This window comes from Polyodon spathula, chromosome 12 (assembly GCF_017654505.1).
Source record: "Polyodon spathula isolate WHYD16114869_AA chromosome 12, ASM1765450v1, whole genome shotgun sequence".
NCBI classification, from domain to species: Eukaryota; Metazoa; Chordata; class Actinopteri; order Acipenseriformes; family Polyodontidae; genus Polyodon; species Polyodon spathula.
Genome location: NC_054545.1, coordinates 3,266,023 through 3,279,103, shown reverse-complemented (window position 1 = coordinate 3,279,103; position 13,081 = coordinate 3,266,023). Strand labels below are relative to the sequence as shown.

At 39.7% G+C, this 13,081-nt stretch overlaps 1 protein-coding gene across 1 annotated transcript; it reads left to right on the top strand.

Annotated features, from left to right (window-relative positions):
- The first annotated feature begins 68 nt into the window (after positions 1-68).
- On the top strand, positions 69-11,862 carry LOC121324831 (ubiquinone biosynthesis monooxygenase COQ6, mitochondrial-like). The gene is made up of 12 exons (XM_041267042.1): positions 69-492; positions 1,209-1,343; positions 1,759-1,817; positions 3,374-3,500; positions 4,260-4,390; positions 4,827-4,934; positions 5,778-5,840; positions 7,009-7,116; positions 9,114-9,316; positions 10,431-10,546; positions 10,689-10,855; positions 11,473-11,862. Exons 1-12 carry the CDS (start codon positions 264-266, stop codon positions 11,500-11,502), a joined length of 1,476 nt encoding a protein of 491 aa, XP_041122976.1. The 5' UTR covers positions 69-263; the 3' UTR covers positions 11,503-11,862.
- Positions 11,863-13,081: the final 1,219 nt, after the last annotated feature.

Below are 13,081 nucleotides of genomic sequence, written 5' to 3'. Positions count from 1 at the left end.
TCCCTTTAAACTAATAACCTTGCTGCAGCCGTCTTCCTGATTGGCTGGTGTTGACCAGGAAGTGTTTCTAAAAGTTCTGTTTGACCTTTGTGTATAGCAACACAATATAGGGAAGAAATGCGACAATACCCGCTGTAGGACATACGCGAAAAACTGTTCTGTGAAAAAAAAAGAAAAAACAACTAATCGACGCAATTTACTATCAAGATTAACTACTGCAACAGTGGTGCAAATTGATATTATAAAAAAATAGTTTTCGCATCATGTACTTTCTGATCGGAGTCAGGTCGCTTCTGTGTGGTGGAGGGAGGAGGTGTGTTGCTGTGCCCTGTTTCGGGGGGTTTAGGACATTGCAAAGGGGGTTCAGCAGCTCGGGGAACGAAGAGGACACCAGCGAGGGCACAGCTGGGGCGAGCAGTGATGGTGACAGTGTTTATGATGTCATTGTTTCAGGAGGGGGGATGGTGGGCACAGCCATGGCATGTTCTTTGGGTAAGTTACAGATATAATAGCGACGTGTTGCTAGCTGCTTCGCTATATCTTTGCAGTACCGCTGGTTTTAAATACTTTAACCGCGGTGTTTGTTTTATTTTTTTAAACTCTGAGATTACAAAACTATGAATAAGCAAGAAACTGCATGAGGTTTCATGTATTTCCAGTAAAGGAAGGCTTGGCTGTAATTACTTTTACTATAAGCTACACACGCAATATGCACTGGGGCTCCACTCACGTTTAAACTGACAGTGCGTATATACTGAAAAAAAAAACAGCAGAATTACTGAAAACAAATACAAACCACTCAAATAACACACATTATAGATTTGGTGGTTGGGGAATGCATCCTGAATTGTTCTGAAAATGTTTAAATAGATTGAAATATACACTTCCTGTACACTGTGTTTCGTGCCTTTTTTTAAAATAAAAAATTAACAGAAGCATGTAAAATGTGAAGTGTTATAAATTTAGAGGGCAACTAAATCAGGGGGAAAAAATCACTGTAACATTGAAACACATTATTCATGAATCGTCATGCACTTAAGCTAGTGGAGTATCGTCATTTTAAAGCTAAATAGAGGTTTTCCATGGCAAATCAGCAGATGTATGATATACGTATACACAATGCAGCTTGCTATGAAACTTTCATTTTGGGGGATTGTAGTATGAAGTTATTGGGGAGCATCTATTGGTTAGTTTTTCCTCTTTCACAGGTTTTGATCCAAATTTGCAAGGAAAGAAGATCCTCTTGTTAGAAGCTGGTAACAAGAAAGAGTTTGATGAAGTGCCAGAAAGTTTCAGCACCAGAGTCAGCTCTATCAACCCTGGATCTGCGACTGTTCTCAGCGGTGTGTACAGCTACAGGACTGCCCAAGAGAACACTGCACTGACTGTGCAAAGATGATACTGTCTGCACAATTATATTACACATGCATTTTCTGTGTGTGTGTGTGTGTGTATATATTATATATATGAGAAAATTATCCATGTAGTTTATGGCTAATATTTTATTTTTTTGCACAAATAAGAATAATGTTGTTCAGTTTGATCTGTTGCCTCTAGTTAAAAGTAGTTATATACTAAATTGTTAAATGAGTTTTACTGCAGTTACAATTCCCTCAAATGGCAGTATACTGGAGTTACAATGCCGCTAAAGTGCAGCTAAACTCGCATTGATACTGAACCTGTAGTAATCTGTGCTGCTGTTGCAGAGACCAGGATTCCAGTGTAAATGCTGTTTAATATGTACATGATTATTTGTAGGTATTGGTGCCTGGGATCACATTCTTAACATGAGATGCAAGCCTTTCAATAGGATGCAGGTAAGACCTCGTTAGTTTTAAAATTCAGGGAGCTGATTTTCTGATCACATTCTTAAAACTTTCATTCCAGGTGGACTATTTCTTGGTTACAAGGGGCATTGTGTTTTTTTTTTTTTTTGTATGGTTTTGAAACACTGCTTTTGGTTTTAGGAAAAGCAGTCCGGTTTTGTGAAATAGAGAACCATTGCTCAGTGCATACAGTGTGCCCACACTGCATCAATCTGAAATGAAAACCTGGTGGGTTTTTAAATAGGTTTGCAAGACTAGCTGGGAAAGATCAGATCTGCATGCCCTACAGATTGATGACAAAATTTGTCAACATAAAACCCAAACTCTACACTTGAATCAATGTGTTTGTACAGCGCATATTCCACCACTATAAAGGTATAGGGTATGTACCTTACTGGCTTCAATTGGAAAGTGCCAGGAGTGCGATATTTAATAAGGAATAACGTTAACCTGAATCATATTTAGTTTTCATTCTGTATGTGTAATCATAACCTGCTGTATCATTTTCCGAAGGACGTAAAACTTCTGCTATGAAAGAGTGACTGGTTTGTGGTTGATCTGAACATTCTGTACGTTCCGTGGTATGTATTTATAACCGCATCAGAGGCTGAGTGCCCGTTTGGATATCAGCTCTGGAGCAAGATGCATTAAAACTGTAGCGGTAGTTTGGACTATTACAGACCAGGCACATTCTCTGATCTGTCTGTAAAAACTCAAGTGTTTAAATCTGGATTCGATGTGAAGAAAAAAAAGAAACAAATAAAAGGTCTAAAATAAGAGTCTCCCATCTCTTCCCCCCACCCCTTTCTGCTAGCTATAAATCCATGTGAAAAAAAAGATTACAGTGAAGTGGACTGCCGACGTCAGCAGCAAAGTGCCCGTGGTTTACAGCTGTGGCAGTAATGTGGCCTTCACATTAAGATGTGGCCTTTTTGTACCAAATAAGAAACGCTGTGGTCGCTGTTGGGGTTAGGGATGTCATGGTAATATGAGGTATCATGATATACCTCTCCCATAACTTACATCGGTTAGTTTAATGATGGCATGCTGTGATGCTCTGGCAGGACATTTTAAACTTTGGGGCACTGCAGTAACCATAGAGTAATCACCCCAGTTCACTGTGCCAGTTAACCTCAACATTGTGAGATTGTAAATGAAGCATGTTTCCAGAATGTTCTATCAGCATTACCAGAGTCTGTTTTTACACATCCCTGCGATTAAAATAAACAAAACCGGTAACATTTATCATATTTCGATGTATAGAAAAAATTTAATTATTTTTAGAGGGTAGCCAGTGGCAGGAACAGTTGGGTCTGAAAATGAGTTTCAGTGAAAACAGGTCATTTGGCAGTTGAGTCTCCTGTTTTATAAAGGCCCGTTTTTTCCACAGCTGTCAGGCCTTTCTTTGAAAACGTGACGTTGGTTAGGGTCAGATTACTAGCAAGCCAAAGCCATTTTGATAATGAAACGCCTGTCATGAGATTGACGTTAATGGCTTGCCATTCTTTATAGTTCCAGATACTAAACCTCTGATGCTTTTTGCCCAGGTCTGGGATGCCTGTTCCGACGCGATGATCACTTTTGATAAGGAGAACCTGGAAGATGAAATGGGTTACGTTGTAGAGAACGATGTTGTCCTTGCTGCCTTGACAAAACAGCTCGATGAAGTTTCAGGTAGGTGCGGTGCGCTGGGGTGCTTTCAGGGGCTTCTAGGTAAATCATAAGAAAGACAGCCAAGCCTGACAACATGTAGGACTCGGTACTGTGGTTTGGGGTCACCACTGTTTTGCTGTTGTGTGCACAGCCTCTCATTTCCAAGGGCCAAGCCAATGTATTGCACTTCTGTTCAATAGCAAGGCGACCACCGACCGACGTTATGCTATCACATGCTTGTTAAGTTTCTTTAAATAAAAGATCTCAATAACTTCTCTGGGGTAGTGCATCAAAACATTGGTGTTGTATTACTGTTATGATTACTGTGTGATTGTTTTTTTTTCCAGTCCATAATTCTGGTGTGTACATAATCTTAATATAGTATACAACATAATTTGATATTTTTGAGTGAAGCAACAAAACAAAAGAAAGAACTTTACACTGTGGACTAAACTGTTTTGACAGGCAGCCTGCAGTGGATTCAGTGTACTCAACCGGTCATGCTAAACACTTCTGGCATGGTGCATGGAAAGTGGAGTAAACCATGCAATGCTGTCAGGAATGCATGTCAAAGGGTAACTGGTAGCTAAGCGCTATTAGTGTTGCCAGGTGTGGTTACCCAAGCCTGTTTCAAAATTGTCAATCTCTGTTAGTTGATAAAATTAGTGGTACTTCTGTTGTTGTGTGCAGTTGTGCGTCCGAGCCCTTCTCAATGTGTGGAGTGATTTCGGAGCATGTGTCAGTGCGCACGCTGTAACAGGCAATGTTCTGTGTTCACAGATCAAGTGAAGGTTCAGTACAGAAGCAGAGCGGTGAGGTACACCTGGCCTCTCCCCTACCAGACAGCTGAGTCTAATCCCTGGGTGCAGGTGGAGCTGGCAAGCGGGCAGCAACTGCAAACCAAACTGCTGGTCAGCATTAGAACAACAGTGAATCCATTCCAATTCAAACCAGGGGTGTATTTAATATCATCTGTGTCGTTAAGTATAGGCACATGAGCTGCATGTCCAGTGGTAACACTGGTTACTGCATCCACATAGCGCACCAATATGTGATTGGGATCATTTTCCTGATAATATCATATTGTTGTAAGTACACCTATTAAAAATGGAACAAAAGTAGTGTATATGTGTATATATTTAAATATATACATACACAAAATATGGTACCCCACATTACAGCATGCAAGTTTCTAAAAGCTGAAAGAACCTGTGATTTTTGGGACTCCTGTCCAACTTCTAAAATAACAAACAAAATGTAGGTTGCTATAACAGATTATATTCATTTTAATTTTTAAAATTATATTTTGTTGGTGTTTTTTTTTTTTGTTTTTGTTTTTTTGCAAAGATTGGGGCTGATGGACCCAACTCCATGGTACGGAAAGCAGCCGGAATGCAGACGGTCCAGTGGAATTACGAGCAGAGCGCCGTGGTCGCGGTGCTTCACCTGTCTGAGGTACATTCCTACAGACCAAAGCCTTTGCCCATTCATGTGCCTGAAGTACCCCGATTGTATGCAGTGTTTTGCTTGTGTTGCACAACACAATTATAAAGAAGTTTATAAACACGTGACAGAGCACACTTCAAAATATATATGAGTAATAACAGTGTGGCAACATCTGGATTTTTAATGGCATGAAAGAGCTGCCCTGTTCTTCCCTGGAGAGAATTTACCCAGGACACATAAAGGGTGAAACTGGTGTTGTGTCTCGGAGAACAATGTCACTGCTGACAGCTAACAGTGCCACACTCGATGCTGGTAGGTGGAGTAAGTCCAGGTTTTTCGTGGGCAGTGTGTTACGATTTGAACCACGAGCACCAGTTTGTTTTTCGGTGGTAACCCAGAGGTTGGTTTGATACGTTCGAGGTAACCATTCATAGTTTGTAATTAAGTGTAGCCATGTGCACTGTATTATGAGGAGAGCGTATATGCGATTGTTAATCTCCTGCAAACTCCTAATATCTCAGTTCTGTTTGGCATTCTGACTTTCGGGTCTGTGGACATTCCAAAAATCAAACATGGCATTGTCTCTGACCTGTCGGCTAGGATGGGTGCCACATTGTGATCGTGTGACTTTGTTTCAGGAAGCTTTTGGCTTCATGCTGTGCACATCTTGTTCACATTTGACTCTTCTGTCCGAGATGCCGCTCCCATGGTGTCTGCCACCTTTGTCACACGTCGCTTTTATTATTATTTTGTTATTGTTGTTGTTATTAATTCCTCCCCTATTTCCGTGCCTCGGTTGTAGTGATATTTTTGTAATATGTTTTATTTTTTTTCCTGTTAATTTATTTGTAGCCTACAGAAAACAACGTTGCTTGGCAAAGGTTCCTGCCCACTGGACCAATTGCATTGCTTCCAGTAAGACAATTTAGTATTATTATTATTAGTAGTATTAGTATTATTATTAGTAGTATTAGTAGTAGTAGTATTATTATTATTATTATTAGTAGTAGTAGTAGTATTATTAGTATTATTATTATTATTATTATTAGTATTATTATAGTATTAGTAGTATTAGTAGTAGTAGTATTAGTAGTAGTAGTAGTATTAGTAGTAGTGTAGTATCATATCATATAATATTATATCATATAATATAGTAGTAATGTCTAAGTATTATTATTATAATATGTAGTATTACATAGTAGTAGTATTAGTAGTATAGTAGTATCAAGTATTAGTATTAGTAGTAGTAGTAGTAGTATTATTAGTAGTATTAGTAGTAGTAGTAGTAGTAGTATTATTAGTAGTAGTAGTAGTAGTAGTATTAGTATTAGTATTATTATTATTAGTAGTAGTAGTAGTAGTAGTAGTAGTAGTAGTAGTAGTAGTAGTAGTAGTATTAGTAGTAGTAGTATAGTAGTAGTAGTAGTAGTAGTAGTAGTAGTAGTAGTATTATTATTATTATTATTATTAGTAGTAGTAGTAGTAGTAGTAGTAGTATTAGTAGTAGTAGTAGTATTATTATTATTAGTAGTAGTAGTAGTAGTAGTAGTAGTAGTAGTAGTAGTTAGTATTAGTATATTATTTAATATTATTATTATTATTTGTTAGTAGTAGTAGTATTAGTATTAGTAGTAGTAGTATTATGATTATTAGTGCTTGTACTGCATTAGGCAGCTTGTTTTAACTAAGCTCCCATTAGTTCAAGATTTTCAAATTTCAAAGCATTTACTATAAGATTCACCACTCCCAATTATTAGTGTGATCCCTTGAAGAACAATATTTAATATGGATGCATTTTAACAAGGTTTTCCACGAGCTCCATAGTAATAATTTGTCAGAGCACGTATTAATATGTGTAAATATTTGTACCGGTTTCTATGGAGCAGAGAGTATCATTAAAGTTGTCAGCAATGATCTGTGCAAGTGTCTAGCTTTGATCCCTCTCCATCTGTAAAATGTATCACAGTGGAAGGCTGTGGTGTCTATTAAACCAGGTTTCTACGCAACAGCGGGTCATTAAGACTGAAAGATTTGCCTGTGGAATTGTTTCATGTCTTTCTTTTCTTTCCCCTGTCTGTGAAAGTTATCAGACAGCGCAAGCTCGCTGGTGTGGTCCACCACCCATCAGCACGCGAAGGACCTGCTCGCTCTGGACGATGAGAGCTTCGTTGACGCAATCAACTCTGCATTTGTGAGTTTAAGTCTATACCGTCGACTCCTAGTGGGTGAGCCATTGTGGTGATTTAATAAGTGTTGCGGGTGTCTTGAATTCAAATGATTTAAAGCGTTCATATTACAGTTCTGGCAGCAGGGTTGAGATACGAACTTCTGCTAGAGACCGAGTTCACAAGAGCTTTGTGGTTTTCAGTCACATGAAGTGGAAGCCTTGAGTCGCCTCATTTGGGCAAATTGAATCCACTTATTTTTATACCATTTTTAACATGCTCCAAAGTTTTAATATCCTGTCTCATATCCCTTTATATGTGATCTGTAGATTTCCCTATTGCTGTTCCTGCTTCGGTCGTTCTTTGTCATATTAAGAACAGTCCCGGTAAAAACTGCCTCCCGATAGACTCCTTGAAGTGCAGTTTCTGAAGTGTGTTGAAGAAGCTTGTCATTGTTGAGGAATTTTTTGTTCTGTTCTGTTTTTTTTTTTTTTTCAAATCAGTCAGTAAAGCAGAAAAGATCATAGATAATCATACAGAACACGCATTGTTTATGAAACGGGTAAGAAATTAAATAGAAGGAAAATGTAGATAATTATCCCTTTAACTTGGCTTGTATAAACTTGGCTGAATTTGCGATCACTGGAGGGTGCATAGCGTGCACGAGTGGATATTGTACTGCACGAGTAGACAACAGCTAAATGGGAGCTAATGAAAGAACTCCATCCATCTGGCCTGTTGTGCCCTTCCGTTTGGTTAAACAGGTGTCAAGTTTGCAGATTTGAAAGAGACACCTTTTTTTTTTTTTTTTTAAACTATAATGTATTACACCAGGTTAAACAAATCACTGTTTGCAAGCCTTGGTCATTTCACCTGCAACAGCTTCTTTCCTGTCAATAACCAACCAGCTGATTCACCTGTTGACTGACATGCTTTCACAAGCTATGACCCAGAAGGCACTGGAAACCAGCGCTCTCACCTACTGTAGTGCCAGATGCCCTGTTTTAAAAATGAAAATGAATGCTTGCTGGGTGTTTTATTTTGTATTATTATTATTATTATTATTTATATATTATTATTATTATTGTTGTTGTTGTTGGCTGCATTCAATTTAAGATCGGTAACAATGCTGCTTTCTTTCTCGGTCTGTTACTTTAACCTTGTTGCTGCGGAATGTTTTAATATGTTTTATTTGATCCAAAGTGTACCATGTTGTGCTCTGGTAGGGTAACAGGACCTGGAATCCCAATCAGTGAATGGCAGAGAGATTCCGCTGCTCGTATAATTTAGCACTGGTGGTTTTCCTCTAGCTTAAAATACGAGCTGCATGTGTGACAGGCTGATCTAAAAGCAGCTGGGGAATGAGAAAGTGGGTTCGTAAATATATGCTGTGGTTCACGCTGCCCTCCATTTGGCAGCTAAGCCGTATGGGTTTGAACTAAATGGAAATAATTCACACGTGTTTTTTTTATAGGTCAATTTCTTGCCTTTTGCTGACAAACCAGGGTATCCATAGAAACCTTGTGAATTGTCAGAAAGAAAAATAAATAATAATCATCCCTGTACTGTGTGTGCTTGTATTTATTAACAGGAATTGACATACAGTAGTGTGTACATTTATTAGATAAACCTCCAGATTTATCATTTTATATTCTTTTATATACCTACCTGCATGAAAACCCCTTGGTCTGAGAATTTCAATTTTCAATCATTACTCTGTGATATGTAAACAGTACACTTGTGTGAAAATGTTAGACCACTTTGTGCTTTAATTAGGCATGTTAAACAGTAAAGTCTCCTGCATTTTACCATGTGTGGCTCTGTGTTCCTTTCTCTTACTGTTTTAAATAAATTGCATGTGTGACCTATTGAGGTCCTCAATTAGACAATCACTAACTTGCCTATTTTTACAGTTTTAGTGGTTTGCTTTCATATGCACAACAACAGAAGCATTATGGGGTGTTGTAATGAATGTGCACACTGCTGTGCAGTGATTGACTGAAAGCTTTTCTCTTTTTCACAGTGGAGCAATGAGAACCACTCGGAGCTGATTGACACAGCGGGCGCCATGTTCAGATCTGCCTTGTCCCTGCTCATGCCCTCCGGTACCTCGCCACGCCAGCTGCCTCCTAGCATCTCTCGTATTGGCCCCAAAAGCAAAGCCATGTTCCCCCTGGGACTGGGGCATGCCTCCGAGTACATTAGGCACCGAGTGGCTCTCATTGGGTAGGCAGTACTACTAAATCCAGGAGCTCACTCTGTCATCCTATCATTTGGAAACTCTGTCATTGCGGTAGTGTTCTCAAACTCTGTTGCTGAAGCAGGCAGTATGAGCAAGGATTGCTCGGTGTGTGCAAATGATTCTGGAAAATGTGTTTCTTGGAGTTTCTGTACCGAAACTTGGGGGGGGGGGGCGGGGGTGAGCCTAGAGCCTAGGGCTATGCATTGTCAGAGAAGAATATCCACATTAATTTTGAGGAGGAAATTAAAAAGAGGGGGTCGGATAGCTCATGGCAGAGTTCTGTTGTGTGGAAAGACTCTCTAGGCATATTTAAAGAGAAGTGCAAGATTTATAATCAGTTCCTGTTTATTTTTATTGGCCTGTTTTGGGATTATTGTGGCAGCCCTGAGAACAGTGTGTATGCAGATCTAAAACTGAACTGCACCACATGCTGCTGTTGGCTTTTCATTCACATGAAAGAACACCAATAAAAACAGCCATACATTTATATTACAGTCTCATTTTCAGTGAGGTTCATGTTCATCACAACTGATACCAGTTATTGCACCATGGAATTGCAATATAAAAAAGTAAAATGACTCGAAATGCACTCGTAGGCATGCTGCACACGAGCAGGTTAATCCAGGCGTTTCAACCAAAATGCAGCTCACATGTAAGAAAAACTGTAACAGACTATCCAGAACAGTAACAGACTACCCAACAGTTTCATTTAAGGACCCATAAGGTGTTTGTTATCTATCAAGTAATAATAATAATGGTTTATTTGTTAATTGCACACGTGCCTGTTCTATTTTTTTCGTAGTTATTTGAAGTCATTTAAAGGGTGTAAAAATACAGAAGTATGTCATTTTACACAGGGTGCTAATGAGAGCAGTGAAATACTTTGTGAACATTACGAGAATAGAATTTTAAAAGAGGAAAGTATTTGGAAACCTGTGCAGATGTATTTTTAGACTATTTTTTATTTTCTTAGTGAGAGTGTTTGCATGTGACAACAGATCCCCACATGTACTGTGGTTGTGCGCACAAGGATATTCATGATGCAGTCAGGTGACAGGTAGCTTGCGTATTCACAAAGTTGCCTGGGTCTTTATGCAGGGACGCTGCCCACAGGGTACACCCTTTGGCTGGCCAGGGAGTGAACCTCGGCTTTGGGGATGTAGCATGCCTCACTCGACACTTGAGCCAAGCAGCCTTTGACGGAAGAGACCTGGGTGAGTAGACGAGTTCAAAGTGAGCTCAGTCTGGGCTCGTAGGAGTTGCATTTCAGCTTGATCCTTTTATGTTAAAGCCAAGTCGATCTCGTGAGGACGTGATGTCCGGCTTTCTGACTCCTGTTTTTTTTTTCTTCCCTAGGAGCCACGCGTCACCTGCTGGAATACGAGACCGAGCGCCAGAGACACAACCTGCCCATGATGGCTGCCATTGACATCCTGAAGCGACTCTACTCCACAAAGATGGCTCCCTTTGTCCTCCTCAGAACACTCGGACTGCAAGCCACCAGTGCTGTTCCTCCTTTAAAAGTAAGTTGCGGTTGTGTGTGATTACGTGGTTTCTTTCAAAGCCCTTGACTCCCAGAAAAATGTATGTAATTTGCCAGACCACCATAGGGTTATGAACTGTGGTGTTTCTAACTTTGAGGATGAATTCCCGAAAGTGACTTGTGTGAACTGGAAGGCAGAATGCTGCCCCCCCCCCCCCCAGAGGTATGGCAGGGACGTTGGGTGAAATTTCCACCATAGATACACCCCATGCATGTTTTTGTAGTTTTTGTACAATTTTATCTTGCCTTTTTATTTTTTTGGTGTAAAATTGTTTTCGTTCCAAACTGTATGCCCTAGAAGCCCTATTATAATCTAGATCAGTGCTTAAAGATTTTGAGAACCTGTGTGCCCCAAATTCATCTATTTTTTTTATATAGTTTCTGACTCGGTCTGTCTACAATATGGTCTGTACTACACTGGGAGTTATATGAAAGGTCTCTGATGTTTGTGTGAACTCCGTTTTAAGGTAACTAGGTTGACAGACTTTTAACAGCACTAGCAGGATGACTCTTGAACAGTTTAAGGAAAAACATTATTAACCTCTGCATCTTGCTTATCCAGTTGAGATTAATAATGCACTTTGCTTGTCCATTCAGGAACAGATCATGGCCTTTGCCAGTAAGTGAAAGCTCTCAAGTCTTCGGTCAGCATGCAGGCACTGCAGTGGTTCAGAAGAAGTCCAGGGCTGCTGAATGTTTGCTGTTACTGTTAGTGAAACACATTGTGGGCTGTGCACATTTGAATGTACTGCTTGTAAATTAATAAAGTTATATTTTGAGATGTGTGGTTTTTATAGCTGCTTTTATAAGCATGTGTTCATTTGAAGAATTGTTGGACTGGCTCAGAGTAGATGTGATATTTTCATCCAGATGGTGGTTTTTTCTTATTATCTGGATGGTTATTTTATTATTGTTAATATTACAGTTGTGAGCTATTTTTTGTTTATTACCATAATCTCAGCCCATCAATAAATATGACTGAAACTACATGAGTAGCCCAGCTTGCCTTCTATTCATGTTTTCCAGTTGCCAGGACAGAATTTTGTATATTTTAGTTGTCACACTAAATTCTTGTCTGTGGACTGAATTCAATGTATTTTCTATGTGTAGCCAGAACACATACCATTTTCAGCTCTTATTTATTACCTTTTAGACATTGCCTGGTACCATAACCAGCTTCCCTAGAAAGGGCTTATAAAGTCGCTCAATAGAACCAGCAAATCTGTAGTATTGCAAGAAGAGCAACTCTCAGCAACCAACACATGATCATCATCATTGTCATGCAAGTGCTACTGTAGAGAAGTAAAACCATGAAGTTTAATGATGCAAAAAAGGAAGGCAGCATAAATTTGACCTGGGCTTCTCAAACTCGGTCCTGGGGTCCCCCTGTGGCTGCTGGTTTTCATTCCAACTGAGCTCTCAATTACTTAACTAGACCCCTAATTTTACCAATCATTGGCTTAATTAGACCTTTTTACTTGTTTTCAGCTCTTAAACAGTTGCAGTTCAAGTTACTTATCAAATGTTACAGCTAACTTGAAATATGCAACTGTTCAAGAGCTGAAAACAAGTAAAAAGGTCTAATTAAGCAAATTATCAGTTCAACTAAGGGTCTAGTTAAGTAACTGAGAACTCGGTTGGATTGACAACCAGCAGCCACAGGTTGTCCCCAGGACCAAGTCTGAGAAGCCCTGGCATAAAGGAAACAATGCTGAACTACTTTCTTGGTACGTGTTGACAGAAGGTAGTTAAGACTACGGTATTAGATGGATTCTCTTTAACACACACAGAAAACTGTCAATCACAAGGAAAGAAACACCACCAGCGCAATAAAATGAAAATATCAGGTTTGGCAAAGAGAGCAGCGGGAACATTGCAAGTGAAAGAGAGCAGCGGGAACATTGCAAGTGAAAGAGAGTAGCGAGAACATTGCAAGTGAAAGAGAGTAGCGAGAACATTGCAAGTGAAAGAGAGCAGCGGGAACATTGCAAGTGAAAGAGAGCAGCGGGAAAATTGCAAGTGCCTCCATCTTGTGCAGGGGAGTATTGGGTGTGAAGCTGGGTAACAGGCAGGGCCAATGGATGTGGCTGGGAGTGTCTGCATAACAGTGAGAGAACCAGAGCTGGAAAAGAGACTGTGAGGAGCAAAGGAAGGCATTGGGAGTGGGGAAGAAATATTGGGGCATAAGAGAACACCCAGCAACACG

Excerpts from the sequence above, each read along its gene's own strand:
- LOC121324831 (XM_041267042.1), top strand. The coding sequence starts at position 264 with ATGTACTTTCTGATCGGAGTCAGGTCGCTTCTGTGTGGTGGAGGGAGG. Across the intron at positions 4,935-5,777 it reads CGGTGCTTCACCTGTCTGAG|CCTACAGAAAACAACGTTGC; the intron begins GTACATTCCTAC and ends ATTTATTTGTAG. Across the intron at positions 7,117-9,113 it reads ACGCAATCAACTCTGCATTT|TGGAGCAATGAGAACCACTC; the intron begins GTGAGTTTAAGT and ends TCTTTTTCACAG.